Source organism: Pelodiscus sinensis, chromosome 1, assembly GCF_049634645.1.
Source record: "Pelodiscus sinensis isolate JC-2024 chromosome 1, ASM4963464v1, whole genome shotgun sequence".
In the NCBI taxonomy this organism is placed as follows: domain Eukaryota; kingdom Metazoa; phylum Chordata; order Testudines; family Trionychidae; genus Pelodiscus; species Pelodiscus sinensis.
In genome coordinates this window covers 136,707,313-136,729,100 of record NC_134711.1, presented here as the reverse complement: position 1 = coordinate 136,729,100, position 21,788 = coordinate 136,707,313, and the positions used below count along the sequence as shown (strand labels likewise).

Below are 21,788 nucleotides of genomic sequence, written 5' to 3'. Positions count from 1 at the left end.
GGCCAATCTAGATGTGCTTTTCCGCAAAAAAGCCCCGATCGCCATTTTCGCCATCGGGGCTTTTTTGCAGAAAACAGTACTGTGCTGTCTACACTGGCCCTTTTGCGCAAAAGTCTTTCGGAAAAAGACTTTTGCCCGAACGGGAGCAGCATAGTATTTCCGGAAAAGCACTGACAATCTTACATGAGATCGTCAGTGCTTTTCCGGAAATTCAAGCGGCCAGTGTAGACAGCTGGCAAGTTTTTCCAGAAAAGCAGATGATTTTCCGGAAAAACTTGCCAGTCTAGACACAGCCCCTGTGTCTGTGCCTAGGGGCATAAGATACCCATGCAGCCACTGTGGCACCACTGTTGGAGGCCTAGGTATCCGACATAATCTCTGCTGATAACTGCTTCCCTGGTGATGGGAGTTAAGGGCAGAAAGTCCCCCACTAGATCCCTTAAACCCTTCAGCACCAGAGGGACAAGGAAGAAATTTACATCCAAGTTTCCCCTCCCCCTTCCTTTCAAAAACCTGGAAGCCCCCCAAGCCACACAGGTGACCTGTCACATGTTCACGATACAGCCCTGGCTCACAGGCAGCCTCCTCCCTGCTTGCGCAGAGCATTGTCTACCTGTTCCTATACTCACAGCAAGCCACTCCACAGACATTACAGCAGGAATAGACCTATTAGCACAGCTCATGTCTGGTCCCTAGCCAGGGCAGAGTAGTTCCCTATAGTATGTTCTCTTGGGCTTTGTCCAGGCCTAATTTTACAAGATTTAGACAATCGAGCTTCCACCACTTCTCTGGGGAATCTAATTAGAGTCTAATTAGGAGTTTAATAGAGCTCAATGGTAGGGAACAGCTCCTAATATTCAATTTAAATTGTTCCTCCTTTTGCTCCATTTCATCCCATTATTTTTTATTATCCCCACAAACCCCAACCCTGAACAGTTTCTCTCCCTCTAGCACTTGCCCTTGTAGAGTGTTGCCATGTTCCCACCCAATTCTAGCGCTCAATTAGCTGAGCCAGATACATGCATTCAGTTCTCTTAGGCTCCTTTGTAAACAGTCCCTTAACCCTCAACCAGGTACAGCCCGCCTGCAGCAATCCAGCATTCTCCTGATGTTATTGCCATCTCCCCTCAATACACTAGCCTGCTCTCTTCTGCCCATCACACTAAGAGGCTTTGCAAGCCTTCACTCTCCATCTCCAGAGCTGCCCACACACCCACCTGGTCTCTCAGGGTACTTCTACACTGCATTGTCACCCTGGGACTGTGGAACCCAGGCTCATGAACTTGGTATTTCCCAAGCCCATGCTTGAGAGTCCACATTTCATCGTGAATCTGGGTTTACAATTGCTAGTCCTGTTTCACACAGTCATGCTAATGCATCTATACTACACTATACAGACCTTCTCACTCCTATCTATGGCTTGACTTAATCCACATTGCAATATGACATGCTTTGGCTCCAAGTCTCAGTAGGACTTGGGCTCTGGCCCTCCTCCCTTCCCTCGGGACCTGGGTCCTGAGTGCTTGCTAACCTAAGTCAGGCTGATCTGTGTGTGGAGGAAAGTGGTGTTTGGGCTTAAATCTGAGTCAGAACAAGCTTACTGTGCAGCGTAGACATATGCTTAGTTTCTAGCCATGTTGCTTCCAGGATCGTACCCCTCTCATCATTGTTATAATAGATATTTAGATGACAGCCATCAGTGTAACATCTGGGCACCCTGTAAAAGGCAAATACCATTTCCCATGCACAGGGAAATAGCAACCCAGGATCATTCTTTAGCACCATGGCACTGAAGGCTGGAAACAAGGAAACTTTGGTGAATAGAAGAATCCATGACATTTTTTTTAAATAGGGGTATTAACTCCTCTCCCTGAGTCTTGACCAAATTTCAGCTTGTGTCATTGCTTTCTTTCACCCTGGTATTTCCACAGCAGTTGGCCTTGATGTGGTTTCCTTTTTTGCTTACTGACCTGAACAGTTTTGCATCCCAGAGGTGGGTGCACTTCAGTCCTGGATAAAGCCATTCATATATACTGTCTTTTACCATGCTGTGCCTAACTGTCATTTCTTTCTCTTTTGAGACAGACATTAAGGCTATGTCTACACTTGCATGATTTTCCGGAAATGCTTTTAACGGAAAAGTTTTCCGTTAAAAGCATTTTCGGAAAAGCGCGTCTAGATTGGCAGGACGCTTTTCCGGAAAAGCACTTTTTGTGGAAAAGCACTTTTTGTGGAAAAACGTCCGTGGCCAATCTAGATGTGCTTTTCCGCAAAAAAGCCCCAATCGCCATTTTCGCGATCGGGGCTTTTTTTGCGGAAAACAGAACTATGCTGTCTACACTGGCCCTTTCGGGCAAAAGTCTTTCGGAAAAAGACTTTTGCCCAAATGGGAGCAGCATAGTTTTTCCGGAAAAGCACTGATGATTTTACATTAGATCGTCAGTGCTTTTCCGGAAATTCGAGCAGCCAATGTAGACAGCTGGCAAGTTTTTCCGGAAAATCAGATGATTTTCTGGAAAAACTTGCCAGTGTAGACACAGCCTAAGAGTTTGTCTCCACTACACCAGTGATCAATGCTGCAACCATCGATCCACTCACTGGCTGTCAATTTATCATGCCTGCTTAGACAAGATAAATCAATCTCTGAGTGCTCGTCTGTCAATGCTGGTACTCCACCAGGCCAAAAAGTAGCCAGAATCAATGGGATAGCCCCACCGACCTTACTGCACACAAGAAACCAAGGAAAATATGTTGACTTCAGTTACGCTATTTGCATATGTGAAGTCACATAGATTAGATCAAAGTGGGGGTTAGTAAAGACAAGGCCAAAGACACAGACAAACACAGTTTGTGAATTACTCGATTGATGTTTCTTATGAGTCACACAATATAAACTGAAAATGTAGGCCAGAGAGAGGGAAGAGGATACGAGAGCCTTGAAGAAATATAGGAGGAGAAATACAAGAAAAATAGGAGATGTACCCTTTTTTGAAAGAGGACAAAGGTGGAGAAAGACGCTGAAGAGTGATTTAAGGGAAGAAAAATGAATTAGAGAAAGGAAGGGGGGCAAAGGGAGAACAGAGAAGAGGGAGATGGATGATAAAAAGCCAAGGTATTGTGAAGTGCTTCATCAGCAGCTTGAAACTCGCAAGGCTCCTGCCAAACAGTGACAGTGGCTCCTGTGTCACACAATGAAGCAGCTGCTTCTCTGACCAGTGGAACTACTTTGCTCACTGCTTTTCCCTCTAGACTGGCTCCTGCTTCTGACACTTCTTCGCTCCTCCATGCCCATTCACACTGGCAGCTAAACTCAGCTTCTCTGCCAAGAGGGAAAGGGAGAAAAGGGAACAGCAGAGAGGGGCACACAGAAACCACTCAGACGCGGCAGGCTGAGATGGAGCACAACACATTGCTAAACAAGTCAGACCCGTGCCTGCTACAGGGCTCGGAATATGAAGGAAGGCATGAGAGAAAGCAATAGGAGGGATGGGGATCAGATGAACAGAACTCCTCACCCGACTGGCTTGTGCTGACATTGATGGCTGCGTACTGAGGTGCCTCTGGGCTCAGCTCGGTAACCAGGTTGACGGCCTGGATTTCAAACGTGTACTGCACACGGGCCAGCAAGTTGGAGACCTGCACACGACTCTCTGTTAGCCCCACCTGGCGTGGGTCAAACTGGACGCTGTCCCCACAGCGCACACAGGGCCCTGGAGATCCCGTTGGGCACACCTTACAGATGATATTGAAGAAGACATCCTTGCGACCACCCAGGTCCTTGGGTAAGCGCCAGGTCAAGAGCACATTGGAGCCAATGATCTCATAGCTAACATCACGGGGAGCGGAGGGCGTGCCTACAAGAGAGCAAAACGAGAAATTAAAAACCTATAAAAGACTGACAGAGGGAAAGAAAGAAGAGTAAGGAGAGTAAGAGTGCAGGTTCCTTATTTCACGTATGCTCTCAATCCTCTGCAGAAAATGTTTCAGCTATTTCCTAGAATGAGACTAGGGACAAATACATTGTTTTGACCCTATTAAAAATGTACTTACTTTCAAGTTCTTTAGCACCCTTATGCTTTGGAGCAGGGACTTGAAATTTGGCAAGAGGGTGGATTTTTTGACAGGGATGAGCCTTGTGTTGTTTTCATGAAAAGCCATCCAATTCATGAGCCTTTCAAAAATTTCAGAATGCACATGTTCAATAGAGATTTGTTATAGTCTGCTAACTAAATTCTCTGAACATTCAGTCTGAATGAAGCATGCTGTAGTGAAGGGCTCAGAGGTCCATGTATTCCCTAGTTTTCCCTTTTTATTTTTCTGTTTTCCCCTAAAATCAATAAGGTGGTCCTGGACTATCAGTAGATCAATGCCAGCCTGTGCTGTAGGGACTAAGGATGTTAAGGACTAGTCGACTACCCGATAAGCAAATGATTATCAGCTAGTCAAGTCAACCACTTGCTTCCCCGCCTTGCTGCCTCTATCAGATAGAGGTAGCAATGGGGGCGGGAAGAGGGGGTACTTTGAAGCGGCAGTGCTGCATGGAGCTGACCCCGGGCTCCGGGTGGCACTGTCCCTTAGAAATACAGTAAAACTCCGATGGTCCGGCACTCCTGATGGTCCGGCACCATCAGGAACCCAGAAGTGCTCCAGCCAGTCGGACCATTGGAGCTGCTCTGCCCCCAGCTTCCCTGATTCAGCTGCTGCTAAAACTGACCAGCGGCTGAATCGGGTAAGCCGGGGGCAGAGCAGCTGGAGTGCTGCCGGGTAGGTCCCGTAGCGCTGCCCCTCGGGGCTGCGGGACCAACCTGGCAGCACCCCAGCTGTCCCCGATTCAGCTGCTGCTGCTACTGATCAGCGGCTGACTCCAGGAAGCCCGAGGCAGAGCTGCTCTGCCTCGGCTTCCTGGAATCAGCCCCTGATCAGTTTCAGCAGCAGCTGACTTGGGTACACCTGGGACAGAGCAGCTGGGGTGCTGCCGGGTTGGTCCCTGTACCGCCGAGGTGCAGCGCTACTGGACCAACCCGGCAGCGCCCCAGCTGCTCTGTCCCAGGCGTCCCGATTCAGCTGCTGTTGAAATTGATCAGCGACTGACTCCAGGAAGCCCGGGGAAGAGCAGCTCTGCCTCGGGCTTCCTGGAGTCAGCCGCTGATCAGTATCAGCAGCGGCTGACTTGGGGACACCTGGGGCAGAGCAGCTGGGGTGCTGCAGGGTTGGTCCAGTAGCGCCGAGAGCAGCTGAGCCCTACCGCTGCTCCAATGCCAGAGTCAAAGTGGACTCCATGAGAAGTGTCCAGAGGTGAATGTCTCTCTCCCATTTGGTCCAGGGCTGGAAAGATTTACAAATGGAATACTTGTTCATAATGTGTCCTCCCAGACACCACATGCACTAATGGGCACGAGACACTTCCAGTTGTCGTGGGTGAAATGTCCCCATCTGGATCAACAATCTTTAAGTCTAGCTACACTAAATAACTGCTAAGGGGTAACAGCAAACTAGAACTTTTCACATGAGAAAAAAAAACATTAGGCAGAAAATTCCATCACCACCAGAGGTGGCAAGAAGGAACTGAGAGTGAGAGGAGTGCATGGCATCCCTTATACCTCACCATGGAAACACCACTCCAGTGGTCACCAGAGGCACTCCCCTATGAATACTACTAGGGGAAAAAAGTCTGGCACCTGTGCATGTGGTGAGCACATACACCTAATGAAGCACTCAAAGAAGGATGTGTCATTTCCAAGAGCCTGAGTTTGCAATATGAATGTTCTTTCAACATAGAGTTTTCTTTGTATTTACCATATTGATAACTGTATATAATCTATGGGATTAATGAAATGTTTTCAAATACATTTGGTGGGCAAATGTATCCTCTAGTGGATTAGAAGTGGTGGGCGGGGAGAGAAAGAATGAAGAGAATTATTTTCTTTCTCAGGGTCTGTTAGAGGAAATGACTCAGACACACCCCATAATCATTGGCCATCCCTCTCGCTCCCCACACACACTCTACCCGGACACTTACCAGTGCAGGGGGAGTCAGATGTGTCCGAAGCAGAGCGGTAGTATCGGCTTTGGCAGGCACATTCGCTGGAGCCTGGCACTGAAGCGTGGCTGTGGGCAGGGCAGGTCTTGCAGGGGGCATCTCCCGCATATGCTTTAAAAGAACCAATGGGACAGGCTAGGGGGAAAAAAAACCAGAGACAGATGAGAAAGTGGAACTCATTCATTCAGATCCCACAAGGGACACATTGTCCTTCAGGGTGAGGCCAAACTGCTGCTGGGAAAACCTCAAACTGACTGGCTGTGCAGTGTCAGTCACCTCATGGCAGGATAGGAATTGCATCCTTTGAGCTGACTGGGGCTGGGAAGGAGACAAAGGTGGCAATTGGCCTGGGGCCTGGCAAATTCAAAGTGTCCAGGGCTCTCAGCCGCCCCCACTGCTACTACAGCACTGGCAGCAGTCAGTCTTGGGCCTTTTAAATTGCCACCGGAGCCTGGCAAGGTGTGCTCTGGGCACCACCAAAGGGCTGGCGGAGAGGAGGGTGCATTGTACTCAGGGTGGAATGGAGGGCTGGTTACCCCTAACCAGGGGAGGACAAGATACTGCCCGCGGGTCGGATCCAGCCCACCAAGCCATTTGAACCATCCCACAGCCGCCCTACTGCCCCCTGGGTCAGTCGAGACCTGGGGGCAGGGAAGTGCGCAAAGTCATTCGCTATTCAAAGCAACTGGAAGCACCCTCCCCCTCCCATGGTACCTAGAGGAGCCATCAGCTGTTTTGAACAGTGAGGGACTTTGCACACTCCCCCACCCCTGGGTCTCAATTGTCCTGGGGGCAGAGGGAGCATGTGAAGTCTCCTTCCCCCACCAGGGGCATGTGTGCTTTGAGGGATCCATTCCTTTTTCCCAAGGCCTCACCCCTTCTGCCTAAGGCCCCGCCCTTTCTGGTGTGGAGCCAACCCGCGACCACTACTCACAATTCGTGAAGTGACTCCCTGCAAAAATTATTGCCCACCCTGCCGCTCAAGGCATTGCCTCTTCCAGGAGCATGGAGCTGCCTCCCCACCCCCAATCTGGAAAACACTAGGCACTTCAAGATGGTTTCATCTATGGATGGCAAACAGAATCAGTTCAGACAAAGGATTTTATTATCAGAAATAGATTTGACTTCTATTACTGACCAAGTAGCATTAGCAATGGCGATGGCTAAGAGAATAACAGTGGAACTAGCGAGGAAATCTACCAGATAGGAACACAAGCTGAGTAAAGAGTAAAGTTTAGCAAAACCAGCTCTCTATTTATAATATAACAGCAGGTTCTAGGATGCCACCTGGCAGTGCAGGGCTCATGCGCTGAGTTATCCTCATATTCAGTGCGGCCAGAGCCCAGCACAGAGTTATTTCTGATGGCTCCCACAAGCAGGAAGGTCTTTCTAGGTCCAGTTCAGAATACAAAGTGTTTGAGTTTCCCTCTGAGGCAAAGAAAAATCCAATGAACAGCTCAGCTCAGCAGAAAGCTTAGTCTGAGGTTTCTGTTTGGTTGTTTTTATTTCAGTTCACAATCAAGTAAATTCCCAAGAAAGAAGAAAGCTTGGACCGGATATATATAATGTGTGTGCCTTATGTTAGGAGCTGGGTGAGAATGTTGTCTTATTCCACTCTAATGAAAAATCTCCCCAATGGGTTCCATGAGCAAAACAACTCAAGGAGGGAAGAAAGTAGGACCAGGAGAAGTAAAATGTTATAGCTGGAGTAGGAGGTATTGGCAGGATGTATGTATCAAAGAGAAAAGTGTAACACATGTTCTGGAAGTGGAAATAATTCATGGAGTAGCAATAATAGATAACCTTAGGAATGGTATGGTGTATTGAGGGAACCCCACCTTCCATATCTACTGAAAATTATTGCTTGGAGTTATTTAAAACCCATATAGTCACTGAGCTGTGTAAGTAGGGACTACTGAAGCTATTTGCAAAGACATGACACTGTGAAAATGACATTGTGACATGACTGAATGTGCTTTAGTTTACAAGATTTCCCCCCCTAAACTCTGCCTGGTCTTTGAGATTCAGGTGATTCTTTTTTGCCTCATATGTCATTCTCCACTTTGATTCCCATACTGGAATGTAATCAGCAGCCTAGTTGACGTTTAAGACAGAAGAGAATGCAGTTCACTTTCATAGATTTTAAGGCCAGAAGGAACCACTTTGATCACCTAGTCTGACCTCCTGTACAACTTAAACAATAGCAGTGATTTCTGCATTGAGCCCATCATTTTTTGTTGCACTAGAGCGTATCTTTTACAAAAATACTGGATTTTCACTTAGAAGTTTCAAGTGCTACAGAATCCATCACATCCCATGGTAAACTGTTCCAAAGGTTAATTATGCTCACTGAAAATTTCTTCCTCATTCCCAAGACTGTTTGTCTAGCTTTTTTCCTCCAGCCATTACATTTTGTTCTGACTTTGAGTGTGCATCTACACTGTACCATAGCTCGAAATAAAGTGCTATTCCGAAACATTCCTTACTCCTTGTAGAATGAGGTTTACAGGGATGTCAGAATAGCAAGCCCGAAATAACAGGCTTGCTGTGAAGACACAGGATAGCTATTTTGAGATACTGTGGTACCCTAAAATAGTGTTGACCTGTAGACGTACCCTGACTGTAAAAAAACCCTTTAAATAGCAGAACTCTTCTTCCCACATAGGCTCTTGGGCTACGTCTAAACTACACCCCTCTGTCAGCATCGGGATGTAAATTAGACATTTTGAAAGTGCAAATAAAGCCGAGATTTAAATACCCCATGCTTCATTTGCATAATGGTGGATGCCACTTTTTTCCGAAATGGGGCTTTTTGAAAAAACCCCGGCAGTTAGACGAGGCATTTTTGACAGATCCGAGGAGAACAGGATCTTTCGAAACGGGGCATTTCTGTTGAAAAATGCCCCGTCTAAACTGCTGGTTTTTTTCGAAAAGCCCCATTTTGAAAAAAGTGATGGCCATCATTATGCAAATGAAGCGCAGGATATTTAAATCCTGGCTTCATTTGCACTTTCAATACGTCTAATTTACATCCCTCTGCCGACAGAGGGGTGTAGTTTAGACATAGCTTTATAGATCATGACAAAGTAGCCTCTTAACTTTCTTTGATAAATTAAGCAGCTTTAAGTGTCTCACTGAAAGTTTCCCAAACCCTAAACCATTGTGTTAACTCTTTTCTGAACTCCTTCCTATTGTTCAAATATCTTTTGAATCCTGGACCTCAATGTTGTATACAGAGGTAATACCATCTCCTAGCTCTTACTAAATGTTCCCCTGCTTATAGAACTCAACATTCTCCTGCAGATACACAGTGTGGGCGCCATGTACACAGAAAAAACAACAACCAGTGCTTCATTCTTATTCAGGAAGAGACAGGTGGTAGGTAGGCAAGGCTGACATGCCACATGTATGCACAAACTAAGAGCTTTCTATGTCACACTTTGCTTGGAAATTCACTTAAATGTTACAGGGTAGCCAAGGCCTCTGTGTAGTTCAGATCAAATATGCACTTTGCAAAGTACATGTGAGTAACTTATTGAACATTTCAGGAGAAAATCAGATTGTCACTGGGCTAGTCCCAGTTGTGGAAAATGATAATGAATTGGTTTCATGCCCTGAAACTAAAGAAATTCCAGAACTAGATGGCACCAACACAAGGGAAATTGCAAGAAAAATCACTAATGACTAATCATTGTCTTATCATACCATCCAAGGAAGTATTGCTGGCATCTCTGTATAAACTTGACGTAAAACAAAGCAATTTGCCTATTGCTCAGAATCCACCAAAAACTGAAATAGGTAACATACCTAACATGAACTCATAAATGTCTCCACAGAACAGCCTAGTAAAATTACATTTCCTGCCACTGGGGAAAATAAACACCTGAATGAGTTTGTAAGTTCAAGATCACAGCATCCAACTGTCTTATGATAATATTAGGTAGGTCTTATATATAGGAAGAAAGTAATGAAGGAGTACATTTTAGATCAGTTTTAGATGCCTTCTCATTCTAATTGTAGAAAACTTAATTCAGGAAGTGCCATTTGCAACACAACTACCCGGAATTCTGAACAGGAAGTTGGATGTGTGGAATTCAAAGAGTGTAAATAAAGCTTAGTGGATTGCTAGTGGCAAATTTTATGTCTCCATCTTTCCTTACAAATAATGCCTTCCTTGTTTCACTTGTTTTTATGAAAGACTAGCCAGGGTTGATGGCAGGTGTATCTTCAAAAAGAGAAGAGGAATAAAGTCACATAGAATACAATACAGTAGATGAAATGCTATGTTGACTTCTAGCATCTTACTCAGCCACGAGATGTTTCTATGTGCTACACAAAGTTCGAAGCGGAGTGTGGTTCCTGGAAAGTAAGGGAGACAATATTGGAACTCAAATTTTGTGGAGAGCGACTTTGTTTGTTCTGAAGTTGCAGCCATATTATTTAATATTCACTTTCTGTTTAAGAAGATCTGTTTTTCCACATTTTCTGACACCAGAACTTGCTGACATCTCAGATTTTATCACCTTCTTTGTTCCCTGAATAATCCTATATAATCTCAATACTTGGTGGTGTGAAAGCCTTCTTTTTTGCAGTTCTTAATGTCTGGAACAGTATCCCCATAGTTCTCCACTTAATTACCTCACCATATCATTTCAAATATCATCTGAAAACATCTGACTTTGATCTTAGGACTGAATGCTTTAAATTCATTCCCTAGACAGTATCTTTGCACTGCTATTTCTTGTTACCTATACAATATATTGTCCTCTGTGATATTTAACTCTGTATGGGTACGTCTACACTAGCCCCCTAGTTCAAAGTACAGAGGCAAATGAGGGCGACCGAAATTGCTAATGAAGCGCGGGATTTAAATATCCCGCGCTTGATTAGCATATTCCCGGCTGGTCGCCATTTTGGAAACTGACTAGCCCGAAGTAACTGCCCATGTCTACACAAGGCAGAGAAGTGGGATTCCGAGATAAACCCCTTAGTTTGAATTAACTATTATGCCTCGTGGAATGAGGTTTAACAGTTAATTCGAACTAAGGGGTTTATCTTGGAATCCCGCTTCTCTGCTGCGTGTAGACACGGACAGTTACTTCGGGCTAGTCAGTTTCCAAAATGGCGACTGGACGGGATTATGCTAATCAAGCACGGGATATTTAAATCCCGCACTTCATTAGCAATTTTGGTTGCCCTCGTTAGCCTCCCTAGTTCGAACTAGGGGGCTAGTGTAGACGTACCCTATATTATTTGAGAAACTTCCAGGATATACCCAAAATAAAAACACATGTTTGTATAACAAACTTGTCAAGATTAGCTAGGAGCACGAGGACCATGGCTGGATGGAATAAGAACTGTTCGACTGCATGCCATCAACACTTTGTCAAATAGAGTTAGTTAGTTAGTTAGTTAGTTAGTTAGTTAGTTAGTTAGTTAGCTAACTAGTTAGTTAGCTAGTTAATGAGTTAGCTAGTTAGTTCAAGTAATGAAGAATTGGGGCTTTGGAGCAGGAGGATCTGAGTTAAATCTCTGAAAATCTGAGTAGTCCACTGTGTGGAATAATGACAACCTGGGCATCCTAGATGGCCATGGACTTGTTACAGTATTTATGGAAGTGACAAATTTACATTTTAGTACTTGATGTGTTGCCAACAACCATCAGTATTTGTTGAACATTGGTCAAAAAAAACCCTACTGTAATGGGTGACACTATGCCCTTGCAAGACCTCAATCTAAGGGTGTGGCTAAACTACATGACTCCATCGATGGAGCCATGTAGATTAGGCTGATCGGCAAAGGGAAATGAAGCTGCGATTTAAATAATCGCGGCCTCATTTAAATGTAAATGGCTGCCGCGCTGAGCCGACAAACAGTTGATCGGCTGTTTATCAGCTCAGCGTGCTAGTCTGGACGCTCCCGCACCGACCTGAAAGCCCTTTATCGACCTCCCCATTATGCCTCGTAGGATGAGGTTTACTGGGGAAGTCAATAAAGGGCTTTCATGTTGGCAGGGGAGAGTCCAGACTGCCCTGATCTGCTGACAAACAGCTGATCGGCAGAGCGGGGCAGCCATTTAAATTTAAATGAAGCCGCGATTATTTAAATCGCGGCTTCATTTCCCTTTGCCAAACAAATACATCTACATGGCTCCATGAACGAAGCCATGTAGTTTAGACGTACCCTAACAGTAATGTATTTCATACAATGCAGAAATTGCCTCCACCTTTAAGCAGACATGGATCAGCAGTGTCAGAATGAGCCACAAAGATCTGAGTAGCCATTTCAGCTGCTCAGACTGGAAAAACGGGATTCCACTACAATCCTGTAACCAGCAATGAAGATCATAGATCTTCAGTGTTTCTCTGTTCCTGGTGATTCTTCTCTGAGGACTGACTTTTTGCCCTGGTTAGAGTTCCTTGGGGCTATTCAGCAGCTTGAAGAAACAGAAGACAGAGAGATGTTAACAATGGCCCCTTAATCTCTATTTAGTTACACCACTTTTCCACCAGTGTAACTCCACAGATATTAGGGCAGTGATATTGGCATTGCAGGCCTGCTGTCTGGAAGCACTGGATGGCCAATTTGTTTCTTTTCACCGAATTGGTTCAGACTGTTGGTTCAGCAGCTGCATTGGCAGCCACAGTAAGGGTATGTCTACACAGTAGCACGTACATTGAAAAAAGTTACATAGTTTGAGCTAGGCAAATTGTGTAGCTTATTTCGAAATAGCTTACTTGAAATTTGGCACTGTTTATACAGTGCTAAATTCAAAATAAATCACTATTCCGGTATCTTCCTTAATCCTCATGCAATGAGATTTACAGGAAGCCAGAATAACAAGCCCATTATTTCAAGTGTATTTCGAAATAATGGGCGTGCTGTTAAGAAACAGCACCACTGTGTAGACAACGTACCCTTAGAGACAGGGGCAGGGATGAGCATAAGAGATAGGCCAGTGGCAGCTTGGGAGAATAGTACGTTTTGATACTCACAAAGCTCCACTTATTCATCATACAAAATCAGAGGCCACTCAGAGCACATTTTGCAGCTCTTCAGGCTATGATTATTGCTCTTCTTGGCATGCACTTTGAGCAGCAGCCCACTTGTTTACAAGGCTGCATTTCAATGTGTTTGCAGAGATTAAAACAAAATTAAAAAGCACAATCCATTGCTCTCAGAACCATTTCTTCACACTGTCAGTAGCCTCCGACATAACTGTGTTGGTTACATGTGTAACAATTGTAAAGTGGGTACAATTGCAAGGTTATGTTGACACCCATAAAGGCTAACTTTTTTTTTAAATGAAAGCTTACAGATTCTGGCACTCAAGGGAAAATCATCCTAATTTGACTTCTGGACATCAGGCCCCTGATTTGTATGCAATCAGTAACAACTTTTTGTGCTCTCATGTGTGTTTGGAAGGGGCCAGAGAAAATCCAGAATGAACAGCAATTCTTTCTCCAGACATCACAGAGAAAGCAACAAACAGAGTTTAAAGTGGGGGCTGAGGGAATGCAGTGGGAGGAGCAGTAGTTGAAGTGAAATACTAAGAGCCCATAGGTGTGCACAGCACGTTTCATTAGGATGTGCACCCAAAGAATGTTTTTAAAATGTACTTTGACCCCCATTAGCCACACTCCTGACCCCTGTTAACCACGCCCATTGGCCACACCCCGACTCCCATTGGCAACACCTCTGGAGGTAACACTCTCGAGGCAAGATAGACACATGACCAGAAGTAAAAGGTGTCACGTGACTCCCCGCTAAGGACTTTTCCCACCATCCTCCTACCAACAGGGATTAGTTTGGCCGCCACCAAATCCCCCTCATGCAACTATCCTGCAATTGCACTAACCCAATGTGTGTGACATTAACTTGGAGGCAGAGAGGCTGGGGGAGTGATCCCTCTAAGAGTTTCTTCCCATGAGCAGAATGAATTTTGAGTTGTGCACCGGTAATGAGTTCATGTGGCTTGTTTGGATGTGCCATTGTGGCACCCAAGTTATTAATAAATATCTTATAAATCTCTACCTTTTCCCTCTGCTGCCCTGTCTCCCTTTGCTCCATCAGCTCCCCTGGTGCCTGCTGCCCCCCAACTCCTCACCCTCTTCTGCTGTCCTGACTTGGACTTCTGCCCTTCTCACTGCCCTCAGCCCTCCTGAGACCTGCCCCCTCCACCAGCCTTTCTCTCTCCCCTGTGCCCACTCCTCCAGTAGCTCCACTGATCATGTGAGCTACCCCTCCTCATCCCCTCTCCTAAGACCTCCGTCTACACACCTGCCCTGCCTCTCTCCTCTGGTGCTGGTTCCTCCCCTGCAGGTGTCTGCCCTTCTGCTTCACACCCAGAGTCCCCTGACACCTGCACCTTCCCTTAGCCCTGCACCCTCCTGGTGCCTCCCCCTTCCCTCACTGCCCCTGCCCCCTTTGTCCTCTTTTCCCCTGATGCCCATTCCCTTCATGCCCCTGTGCCCTCACACATGTCTTGCTCCATCCCTGCCTTCCTCATGCCCACCTCTTCTTTCAAGCCTTCTCCAAGCAGCTCCCCCTCTCCCCTCTAGTCCCCAATGCCCTTACCCTCTCCTCTCCCAGCATCACATCCCCTCCTGCCCTTTTCCTCATTGTCTCCACTTGGCCCCCTGGCATTTGTCTCTCCTCTACCCTGTCCCTTGGTACCTTCCCTTTTTTTCTCTTGACCTACCCTCCTCCCCTCAGCACAAGCCCCTCCCTCTCCTACCTCTGCCCGCTATTTTTCCCCTTCCCCTCTCCTCCCTTACTTTACCTTACCTTCAGCTAAGCCCGCTTCTGCCTTCCAGTTTGCAGGGCTGGAGTCAGAGCTGGCCCAAGCTACAGGCCGGCCGGGCCCTAACCCAGGGCGCCTCACTTTAAGGGATGCCGCGCAGTGCTACCAGGCCAGGCAGGGCCGAGGACGAGGCCCCAGGTACAGAAGGGGCACCGTGCAGTGCTGCCGGGCTGGGCAGGGCCGGGGCCAAGGATGAGGCTGGGGCCCCAGTTCCCTGCTCTAATCCAGTGCCCCTGCCCTCCCCCAGAACCAGCCACACCCCAGCCCTCCTGCTCTAACCCAATGCCCTTCCCCTCCTGCAGAGCCAGGCACCCCTAGTCCCCCCTGCTCTAATCCACCCTGCCCCCAGAACCAGCCACCCCTCCCCCCCAGCCCTCCTGGTCTAACCCAATGACCTTCCCCTCCCACAGAGCTGGGAACATAACTTAGCGGGGTGAGGGTAATGCAGTGACTCTGTGGCAGGAGCTACCCTCTCCTCCCCACACACACCTGGCCTGGGTCTCACTGGAGTTGCCACCACTGCCACCATGTGCTTTTCCCTCCAGGAGCTGGGGCGCATTCGCAGAGTGGTTGTTAACGTCCGGGCACACAACTCTGAATGTTCAATTTGAGTGAAAGGCACATGCCCCGCCCTCACCCCGATCTCCTGTGCAAGGCAAAATCCCAGACATTTTTAGTCATTTAAAAATGCCAGCCGGATGGAGATGTAATAAGTGAAAAGGCGGACATGTCTGGGAAAAACCGGACATATGGTAACCCCAGCTTCTCCCAACTCCTTAGGCCAGTGGTTCCCAACCTTTTTATATCACGGACCAGCAAACCCATTCACAAACTTTTGGCGGACTGGTAACATTTTATTTTCATATTCATTATGGTAATGAATTTTAAGAGGCCAAGTGTGATTTTACATTGCATCTGTACACACACAATACAGGTCCTTGCAACAGATCAGAGTTTAAGATATCAAGAACTCTAAAAATATTCTGTTCCTTTCTTATCTTAAGCCACTAACACTGATGTAAACTTTGTTTGAAATGTAATCATGCAAATGTCATGAGCTAAGCCTTTTGTTCCAGTATTCAAAAGCAGCCTAAAAGCTTTTAACCCACCTGAAATTTTGGCACCACCCCATACAGCTGAGAGAGAGAGAGTCCCTTGTCTGCAGCTCAGCTAGGGCTGCTGTGCTGAGACAGACAGTCTGGTTCTTGCTGCCTGCAGCCCAGATGGGAGCAAGCTCAGACACCCCAGACAAATGCCCCTCTGTCTCCACCTCACTGCATAGATGTCAGCACCCTCCCACCCCCTCTTTACTTAAATTATCCCCATGCAATCTGCTCCCCACAGCCCAGCCCAGGAGAGAGTCCCTTGTCTGCAGCCCAGCTAGGCTGCTGTGCTGAGACAGACAGGGTTTGACTCTTGCTGCCTACAGCCCAGAGAGAAACAAGTTAAGTCACCTCAAAGTCCCCTCTGTCCCCACCTCACTGCAGAGATGCCAGCACTGACCCGCCCTGCAATTTTCCCCACCTATCCCATGCAGTCTGCTGCCTCTCTCCCAGACCAGGAAGCTAGAGGAGCGTGCTGGGTTTCCTCAGGAAACCTCAGGCAAATCCAGCTGCTGTAATCAGTTCACCATAATCAAATGTCTCCTCTCCTGTACTTACTGCATGATCCAAACTCCCCTCCTCTCCCGCCCCCTCCCGTCCAAGCCACCTACGTACTCCCTCCCTCCTTATATCCCCTTCCCTACCGCACACTCTTTGTCTGCAGCAGGGAGCTGCAGCTGAGGGCATGCCCCTCCCCAGCCAGGAAGCTCTCTGCAGGGCAGCCCTAAACCTCTAGGCAGGACTCAATTAGCAGCTGCACAGTCTCACTGCCGCGCAGATTACAGGGAATTTAGATTCCCACTGAGCCAATCACCAAGGCATGGGAATGGCCTGGCAGTGTGTCACAGCCCAGCAGCCAGCAGTTTATGGCCTGGCACTGATCCGCAGAGGTTGGGAACCACTGCCCCAGGCAACCCTAGGTAATTAATTAACCCAGCAGATTAATGTCTGAGCCTCCTGACTCCCAAGCTGGTGCTCTATCAGCTGAACTAAGCTGTGTCCCATGAAATAGTGGTTCCCAACCTCCGGGCTGCAGCTGGACTGTGGCCTCTGTGGGGGCCCGGGCTGGGTACACCACCGTCCCGCCTCACCAGGAAGTGCTCTTTCGTGGCTGGGAGGAAACCCCTCCCCTGCCTAGTGCTGGTTAGCTAAGAGGTGGGGCAGGACACGCCTCTCCCAACAGCCCTGGCGGGTGTGTCCCAGCCCCCAGAGCCACTGCCACATGGGCAGCAGCACAGGGCTAGGCGAAAGGGATAGGGCAGGAACTGGGGGCTCCAGGGCATGGCTAGGTGCTGGGGGGCTCCGGAGGCTTGAGCTAGTAGTGGGGGTGGGGGACATGGGGACAGACACAGGGGGAGGTTCTGAGGGTGGGAGGTAGGCACTGGGGAGGTTGGGTGCTGGGAACTCTGGGGTCAGTGGCTGGCTCTGGGGGGTAGTGGTTGGAGATTCTAGGGGTTAGGGCTGGCACTGGGGGCTCTGAGAGCTGGGCTTTTGGTGGATTGGTAATGTTTTATTTGCACATTTGCATATTCATCATTTGCATAATGAATATGCAAATTTGCCAATAAATGTTACCAGGCCTTCTCAGTAGGAGAAGTTTGTGAATGGGTTGGGAATCACTGCCATAAACACCCAATACAGGTTCTTGCCTTGTACGCACAGACTCTGGAGAGAGTGCAGTGCTTGTGTGTAATTTGATGAAGATGTCGTACCTACTTTGTAGATAATAAAGTCAAGGTTATACTACTGAGAGATCCTGACAACATTGATTACTTGTGCCCTTTGCCATTAAACCAATCCTAGAGAAAAGGGAACATTTTCACATGAAAAAGATTTGTTACATCCTTCTTTTGCATTGCCTTGCTTACCATAAAACACAACACTGAACAGCGCACTGACACACAGATTCCCTCCCACGAACAGCACAAGAAGAACTCTACATGGACTCCTCCTGAGGGTCGAAATGACAGTCTGCACCTATACATAGAATGCTTCCGCCGACGTGCACAGGCAGAAATTGTGGAAAAACAGCATCACTTGCCCCATAACCTCAGCTGTGTGGAACGCAATGCCATCCACAGCCTCAGAAACAACTCTGACAATATAATCAAAGAGGCTGATAAAGGAGGTGCTGTTGTCATCATGAACAGGTCTGACTACCAAAAGAAGGCTGCAAGACAACTCTCCGATACTACATTGTACAGGCCACTTTCCTCAGATCCCACTGAGGAATACACTAAGAAACTGCACCATCTGCTCAAGACACTCCCTACACAAGCAAAGGAACAAATCTACACCACAAGCACAACTGGTGGCTGAGCTCAGTGACTTTATCCTAACACACAACTATTTCAGATTTGGTGACAATATCTGGCACCGCTATGGGCACCCACATGGCCCCACAATATGTCAACAGTTTTATGGCTGACCTGGAAAAACGCTTCCTCAGCTCTCACCCACTAGTGCCCCTTCTCTACTTATGCTACATTGATGACATCTTCATCATCTGGACTCATGGGAAGAAGACCCAGGAAGAATTTCACCACAATTTCAACCATTTCCACCCCACCATCAACTTCAGCCTGGACCAGTCTACACAAGAGATCCACTTTCTGGACACTACGGTGCAAATAAGTGATGGTCACATAAACACCACCCTATACCAAAAACCTACTGACCGTTATGCCTACCTTCATGCCTCCAGTTTCCATCTCGGACACACCACACGATCCATTGTCTACAGCCAAGAACTAAGGTATAACCGCATTTGCTCCAACCCCTCAGACAGAGACAAACACCTACAAGATCTTCACCAAGCATTCTTGAAACTACGATACCCACCTGAGGAAGTGAGGAAACAGATTTACAGAACTTGTACCCAGAAGCCTCCTACTACAAGACAAGCCCAAGAAAGAAACCAAAAGAACACCACTGGCCATCACCTACAGTCCTCAGCTAAAACCTCTCCAATGTATCATCAGTGATCTACAACCCATCCTGGACAATGATTCCTCACTTTCACAGGCCTCGGGAGGTAGGCCAGTCCTCGCTCACAGACAACCCACCAACCTGAAGCAAATTCTCACAAGCAACTGTACACTGCACCACAGTAACTCTAACTCAGGAACCAATCCCTGCAACAAACCTCGGTGCCAACTCTGCCCACATATCTACACCAGCGACACCATCACAGGACCTAAGCAGATCAGCTACACCATCATGAGTTCATTTACCTGCACATCTACCAATGCAATATATGCCATCATGTGCCAGCAATGCTCCTCTGCTATATACATCAACCAAACTGGATAGTGCCTACGTAAAAGAATAAACTGACACAAATCAGATATCAGTAGTGGTAAGATACAAAAACCTGTAGGAGAACACTTCAAAGTCCCTGGACACACAGTTGTAGATTTAAAGGTAGCCATCCTGCAACAAAAAAACTTTAAGAACAGACTTCAAAGAGAAACTGCTGAACTGCAGCTCATCTACAAATTTGACACCATCAGTTTAGGATTAAACAAAGACTGTGACTGGCTAGCCAACTACAAAAGAAGTTTCTCCTCTCTTGGGGTGTGTCTAGACTACATGGCTCCATCGACGGAGCCATGTAAAGTAGTTTATCTGACATAGTCAATGAAGCAAGGATTTAAATAATCCCCGCTTCATTAAAATAAAAATGGCTGCCGTGCTGTGCCGACAATCAGCTGATCCGGCACAGCGCGGCAGTCTAGACACGGATCAGTCGATAAGGGAAGCCTTTGTCAACCACTCCCTTATGCCTCGTGAAACAAGGTTTACAGGAGCGGTTGACAAAGGCTTCCCTTGTCGACCGATCTGCATCTAGACTGCCACGCTGAGCCGGATCAGCTGATTGTCGGCACAGCGCGGCGGCCATTTTTATTTTAATGAAATGAGGATTACTTAAATCCCTGCTTCATTGACTGTCGGATAAAGTACTTTACATGGTTCCGTCGACGGAGCCATGTAGTCTAGATGCACCCTTGGTGTTCACACTGCCACATCAGCTGCTAGAAGGGGGACTCATCCTCCCTGACTGAATTGACCTTGTTATCTCTGGCCTTACTCTTGATTAGTACTCCTTTCTTATGCCTGTATATTTATACCTGCCTCTGGAATTTCCACTACATGCATCTGATGAAGTGGGTCTTTGCCAACGAAAGCTTATGCTTCAATAAATCTGTTAGTCCATAAGGTGCCACAGGACTCCTCGTCACTTTTTCATAAAAGCAGGGTGATGACTGATGTATCCCACCGTGCTCTGGGTCACTGAATTCATTACAAACCCAACCTGCACTCGCTTCTCAAACTAGGCGCAAACTAAAATGTCATGTTATTTGGCAAACTGCCCTTGTCGGTGGCAGCCACTCTACCAGGTGCAGGAGGAGAGGTTAGAAGAGAGGGTCTTTGCTTCCAGGCAGCATCTGATTTCAGAACTGATCAGTGAAGCAGAGGTGAAATGAGGAGGGACATTGTCCCCTGTGGGCAAGGCACACAGGAAACAGGTTTGAAGCAGAAATAGTGAAGGACAAAAAAATCTGTGTGGAGAGAGATCCAACCATTCATCTCAGCCCCAATAACAGAGCCGGAAGCAATTCAAGAGCTAGAGAGTTCACAGAGGAAGGAATCCTGAGCAACACTGGAAGGGGGCTCTAGTCTATTTCTTAATTGTTCAGCAGGAGAAAATAATCATTATATTATCCTGCATGAAACTGGGGGCTCATGCTATGATTTCCAGGAATGACTGCAGAGCCAGCAGGGAGAGGATCATACTGGCTGGATACCCCAATTTCTATACCCCTGGGATTCCTGTTCTCCAGTTGCCAGTCAAGAGGAAAAATAGCAACATGAAATCATACTGCAGGCAAAGCCGATTTGTGGAGATTAAATGTGATTCACAGATGGTCAAACCTCCCCCACCTTCCTAATGAAAAGATAATTGGAGAAAAATCACCATGACCTAAAATTTCTAGCTATTTACCTTTTGCATTTTCAACCTTAGTTAAAGGAGCTGGATTGACAGCACTAGAGACAAATAGCCTCTTCACACCCACAGAGCAGGTTCACTGTAGGCAGGGGCAGAAGCAATATCTCCAATCCCAGCCCACCAGCCCCTGGAGAGACTCTCTGGAGGGAAGAAGGGAGGAATCCAGTCTCCACTGAAGCGGGTCATGAGAGCTGGTCATTTGTCATATGGACATTTATGACACTGACTGAGAATCACCAACTCATTTCACACAGGAACTCGCAGATGGGAACAGTATTTAGTCACTGCCAATCTAAACAGGATTTTCACAAACCTTTCCCTTCCCCTGTCGTCCAATGAACAGGATGGCAAGGGTTAAGTCTGAGAAAACAAATTCAACTGACAAGCTTAATATTTAAAAAGCCCCATCTCCTCCTGCTCCCGCAATCACATAAAACCAAGGGGCTGCCATTCCACACACACAGAGCCCAGCCCTGCCTGTTTCAAGGGCCTGATGCAGTATCCTACTCCCCTTTCCCCTCACACCTTGGTCAGATCTTCCATCTCTTATTCTTACCCTAAGAATAAGCTTAATTCTTCTCTCCCAGTGCAGGGGAAACAAGGGCCCATGCTTCTTTTCCCCTGTGTTGTGACCCTGAGCTGTCTCTAATAGTGAACACTGCTCATCTGGGACAGTCACGGAGGAAATCCCATCCTGATCTTGCTCCCCTCACCCCTCCAATCTGATGTGTGCACAGGTGCCTTTAGTTGGAAGAAGCTTACAGTAGAGTCAACCAGTCCCCCAAAAAATACTTACCCATACCAGTCAGCTCCTAGCACCCTGACCAGCAG

At 47.1% G+C, this 21,788-nt stretch overlaps 1 protein-coding gene across 7 annotated transcripts in view; it reads right to left on the bottom strand.

The window, feature by feature from the left end:
* Positions 1-21,788, bottom strand: part of EPHB6 (EPH receptor B6) — a 146,804-nt gene that overhangs the window by 24,606 nt on the left and 100,410 nt on the right. For all 7 annotated transcript variants that reach the window (XM_006111844.4, XM_075903058.1, XM_014575691.3 and 4 more), the window contains 2 exons: positions 6,020-6,175; positions 3,516-3,854 (listed from right to left, as the gene is read on the bottom strand). In XM_006111844.4, the coding sequence (XP_006111906.2) occupies positions 3,516-3,854; positions 6,020-6,175 (495 nt within the window). The remainder of the gene's footprint in view (positions 1-3,515; positions 3,855-6,019; positions 6,176-21,788) is intronic.